Source organism: Limulus polyphemus, unplaced genomic scaffold (assembly GCF_000517525.1).
Source record: "Limulus polyphemus unplaced genomic scaffold, Limulus_polyphemus-2.1.2 Scaffold1101, whole genome shotgun sequence".
Classification (NCBI taxonomy): Eukaryota; Metazoa; Arthropoda; class Merostomata; order Xiphosura; family Limulidae; genus Limulus; species Limulus polyphemus.
The window spans coordinates 10150-15577 of NW_013666711.1; the positions used below are offsets into that span (position 1 = coordinate 10150).

Genomic DNA, 5428 nt, shown 5'->3' on the forward strand with positions numbered 1-5428 from the left:
TTTTTTACATAGCAGTTTAGTCTCATTATCAACATGAAAAATCTTATAACTTACGCTTTGTAAATAACACGGTACCAAAATCTAACGGTCGAAAATAGATTTGAAAAAATAGTTTGTTTTTGAAGCCCACTAATCTGTATTTTATTGCCTGAGAATATGCTATCGCAACAAATCAAACAAAAGAGAACATGCTCAAAGTTCATAACACTACTAACGTTTTATGTAGAAATGCCAGAATTTTATTGACCTATCAATAATATAATCATGGTCATTTGATGTTATAAGTGGCATTTTCCTAAATAACCATTTACAAATCTTCTTTATATAAGCGGCATGACATATTATTTGCAAAATGCGTAATGGACTAGATTAAGAATACTAGTGGAAAGGGGATAATGTATTTTTAGGGCCCCATGTATAAAATCGAGTTAGATGGTCCCCCAAAAAACCTTTGAGACCCCGAAGTACCAGCCTGGTTAGCCTTCGAGTTAATCCGGCACCGAATATATGGTTCATTCTTACTATCATATTGTTACGACAGTGGAAGTCACGCAACGCTGGGAGCATGCGCATTGGAGTTTCTCGAAGGATCATGAATTTTCCTAGCAACTCTAGTTTGTTCCAGACGCCCTCTTTTTTAGTATATAAGCCCGGCAAATAAAGCCAGCGAAAAAAAGGTACAATTGCATAGATAGATATAGAGAAAGATAATTGAGTCAAGTGAACAGTAGGCACCGTAAGTAAAGTTTGTGAATCGCTGTGAATTATAGCGTGTGTTTATAGAAGTAGCTAAGATAAAGTGACTGTGGAAATTCTGTATATTGCAAAGTTGTATCGAGAAAGAATAAACTAGTTTTATTTAAGAAAGGACTTGTATCGCTGAAGTTCCTCGGAAAGAATTTATACCGGAAATTAACAAACGAACAGTTTGTTTTTTGAATTTCGCGCAAAGCTACACGAGGGCTATCTGCACTAGCCGTCCTTAATTTAGCAGTGTAGGACTAGAGGGAAGGCAGCTAGTCATCACCACCCACCGTCAACTCTTGGGCTACTCTTTTACCAACGAATAGTGAGATTGACCGTCACATTATAACGCCCCCATGGCTGAAAGGGCGAGCATGTTTGGTGTGATTCGAACTCGCAGATTGCGAGGCGAGCGCCCTAACCACCTGAACATGCAAGGCTTCATTCTAAGTTACTAGACATTTTGTCTCAGATTGCGAGTCGAGCACCCTATCCACCTGGCCATACCGGGCCCAAACGAACAGAGACGTAACAATATTTTATCGCGGTAGTACTACTAATGACGAATTAGAGAAGAAATGCGTGCGTTTCTCTATATATTCTCATTATTAGCAGTATGATGATAGCCGTAAGCAGCTCAGTTTTACGAAACATCCTGCAATAATTCGAGATTACATTAATATCTATGTATTTTCCCCTCTTTTGACGAAATCATCGAAACCTTTGTTTTTTCAGTATTATGAAATAGTAATCAGGCAGGCGGTAACACTGCCTATATAGGGATGGCTCGGAATGTTCATCGAAATGGTATTGTAAATATCTCCTCAAAAATCATTAAATTTTACAATAATATGCAATGTTTCTTTTTATAACAATATCTATGTAATGACTGCGTCACAAGTTCTGGGAATGCATGTAAGCATCATAACAAAAAGTGTATACATTTTTATTACACGATAACTCAAAAACCAAAACAATGCTGTTAACCAATTTGACTGAGGTGACATAGTTTCAAGTGGAGTATCCGGTTTTATAAGTATTACTAATAACTAGTACTAATTTAAAAAATCATAATTCTAGTTTAAACGATGTTATCATTACCACTTGAAGTTAGCTTTTTTTTACAGAAATTTGGTGTTCCTTTAAAAAGCTTAAGTACGGGGTGAAACAAAAACTACCAGTCAATAGTAGATAAACAATAAATATTACAATTGGAACCTCATTGTATTTAGAAGGTGGTTATAAATACAACCTTCCTATGTTTATTGAAACACTGCATCAAAACAGCAAGCAAACAAGTAAAGAAAAACATTTCAGAAAAAAGGAAGTAAATGTAAGGATGGCTGATATTAATCCTTCAAAAAAATGCGAACAAGATAGTGGAAAGAAAGCTGAGGAAACCGTAGTGTCGTTCCGCATAATAAATCTCGTTTTGTAGCACGCGATTTACAAAGGTGAACGTTTTTCATGTAATGAAGACTATGTATGTGTTGCTTCCTCAATTTACAAGATTAAGTTTGTTTAAATATGTAGCAATGTGCGTGATTTAACAACGTTCACAATACCAGAGTCATTGATATCAGAACACGTTAAAGGTATTCTGTTCGAGCATACAAATGTTTAACACTAAGGATAAGTTTATACGGGTCTGTTATTATAGATTTTGTATACCAGACCAGCGATAAACTTGTAATAGTTTAGTCTTTAGAAGAAAGATATTAAAATATTGGAGGTAAGTAGTTGCTACAAGGATATAATGAACATAGCGAGTAAGATTAAAGAAAAGAGATATAAAGGAATATCCAAAAATTAGGGGAGAACCTTGACACAGATTTATATCACAAAACGAATGTATCATTTGGGTGTGACCATTGTTCTCTCACAAAAGTATTTCAATAGAAAATTCGCATTCATTTTCTCTGTGTATACGTAGTAAGATGAGTGTTCAGTTTCGCTTCAGTGATGTTTTCAAAAAGAAAACATAAATAAAAACTGTAATACCACCCTCACATATCAACACAGTAGCTTAACTTATGTTTAATGTAAACCACCGGTCTTCGATAGGCTCAGAGTTTCCTAAAAGGAATTTCGCGAACGGAAGAGAGAGTAAACAAATATTTTCTTGGTGAAAATAAACGAGAGATTTCGGAATTAACCTGACATGAACCATTTTATAGCAAGGGCGATTGTAATTATTGTTGGTACATATATGGATAAAGTGACAGAAACTTCAGGATATATTCATCCCACAAATATCGACCTCTATCCTGGTCGTTTCGTCGGAACAGGTAGTGTTCGGCAGTTATACAGCTCCAGAGCCATAGAACTCGAATGTGATTTTGCAGAATCAAACATTCAACTTGTTTCCGTGAGTAAATTCGTAAACCAGGAAATTAATTTTTCTATCATATTATACACTTCTGAGTTTTAAAGCATATTTTTCCAGTTTTGTAACTCTAGCAGTTTAAACCACTAAAAGAAGCTTTATGTTTCTAGTTCCTAGTCTTAGTTATTACTTGATAATATATTTTCTTATTTTGCTTAGTATCTATTTGTATCGAATATACAAATATTTAATTAATGCTGTTTTAGGACTAAATACACACAAGGTTAATGTAATGCACTTTATAAGAGACCTCCCTGTTGTCTAACTGGTAACTATGATGACTTATAACGCTAAAAATCAAGTTTCGATACACTCGGTGGTCAGCGCACAGCTAGCCCATTGAGTAGATTTGCTCTTAACAACAAACAAACTTTATAAGAACGAATTGTTGTGCTAATATGGAGGCGCGTTGTCACGGACGACATGCTTAGAATCCATATAAATTATTCATGGTGAACTCCAGACTAATCAACAATGCAACTCAAAAGCTTTAGACACGTTTCGAAGTTAAGATCGTTTTTACGATCGCCGAAGAAACTAAAATAAGAGCTATCTTATTCGACTACATGCTTGCGAAATCCCTCGTTGAAGCTCCGACGATTTTTATACCTCTAACTTAAACGTTTTGAAAGTAGATATTGCGTACAGTAGAAGGCCTGTGGAATGTTTGTCAAGATTTATGATCTAATATTAACCTCGCAGTCTTGCGTAGGAGCTTGTTGCAATGTGGTGTCAAGAAATTTTGCTCAGTCATGGTCTGAGGTATGGCACGATTTACGTTGCGGGAAGTAGTTCCAAGGTCAGCGTAGAACCTGGAATATCGTTTTTGTAAAGTCGATTAACTCTAAGTATTTTGAGACTATGTCCGCCAGTTATTTCTAAGTCAAATGCCCATTTGTATGCTCTACCTTTTAAAAACTATAGTTATCCCGCGAGATTCTATAACTAATAATATATCTCCCAACCATAAATGTGATATAAAACTGTTTCTCGAAAGTACAGGCTAGTACTCCCATATGAAACTTTAATAACCGGTAAGCCTATATACTTAAATAGCAGCTCAACGAAAGCCTAGTGAGAAAATATCACATCCACCGAAAACTTTTTCTGTACAAGTTATTATAAATATTCTACGAAAGAGGAAGAATATAAAGCAAATAAGAAATATTTTACTTGTGAAAATCAACGAATTTACAGAAAGAGTTCAATATGTAATTTACCAATTTGTGTGTGTATATATATAATAAACCATAAAGGATATAATTAACTATGTATTTTAAAATTTATAATCAAAGCATACTCAAAAAATTGAACTACCCTTTATCAAACGAATTTTATATTTCTCTAGCTGGAAATATAAAAGTTCTGTAACCATAACGGTTATGCATTTAAGAACATTAATGTCGATGACATAAGTTGCGTGATTTTTTATCCAGTTTAATTATAAAATTATATGATTTATTTTGTACGTTTATTTCAATAATATATGTGTTTTTTGTTGTGTTTTTTGATATTGTAGTGTAATAATCAACACTTATATATATATAGTTCCAAATGTTTCGCGAATAATAACTGACATGTCTCACGTGTGTGCAAAGTAGGAAGGTTCGACCGAACCACCTATTTTTATGATGTAAAAAAAAAAGCTTATATAAGTTATTAATATAACTAAGAAATTAATAATTATTTGTCATGTAGATAGTACAGTACTTTGCTATAATAAAACATACATATTTACCCTAATTTATGTCTAACTCCCTATGGAATGTTACAACAGTATGATGATTTGTTGAATTTTCATTGGATGTTTGTGGATTTTATGTGAACAGCCATGCAATTGTTAAGCTATATTTCATGAAAAATTGCTCCCAGGTTTAACCTCATGGCACCTTTTTTTTTTACAAATTTTCTGTGGGTATGCCTCCCAGACGCCCGTAGCATTAGCATGCTTTTCCTGCTGATTGTGCTTCGCACCATATCTGTTTACTTTCGATCTCACAAATTAGAAACTCACTTTCAAACATTCTACGTACAGAGCTGCATGTATATTTACATTGAGCTATAAAATTAATAATAAATTCACTATTATCAAGCTGGAATTAATACCTCTTTTTATCTTATTTTTTCATTAAATATACGCTTTTATATTATGATACTTAATCTTTTCCTAGACATTTTCTCTTTACATGTTGTTACGTCTCTGCTTGTTTGTTAATTTCCGGTATAAATTCTTTCCGAGAAACTTCAGCGATACAAGTCCTTTCTTGATTAACCCAGTTTATTCTTCCTCGATACAAA

The 5428-nt window shown here is 33.9% G+C and overlaps 1 protein-coding gene across 1 annotated transcript in view; it reads left to right on the plus strand.

Moving 5' to 3' along the window:
• The first annotated feature begins 2758 nt into the window (after positions 1-2758).
• Positions 2759-5428, plus strand: part of LOC111083026 — a 4854-nt gene continuing 2184 nt past the window's right edge. Inside the window, exon 1 of the mRNA XM_022389287.1 lies at positions 2759-3112. Within this exon, the coding sequence (XP_022244995.1) occupies positions 2906-3112 (207 nt within the window). The 5' untranslated portion in view covers positions 2759-2905. The remainder of the gene's footprint in view (positions 3113-5428) is intronic.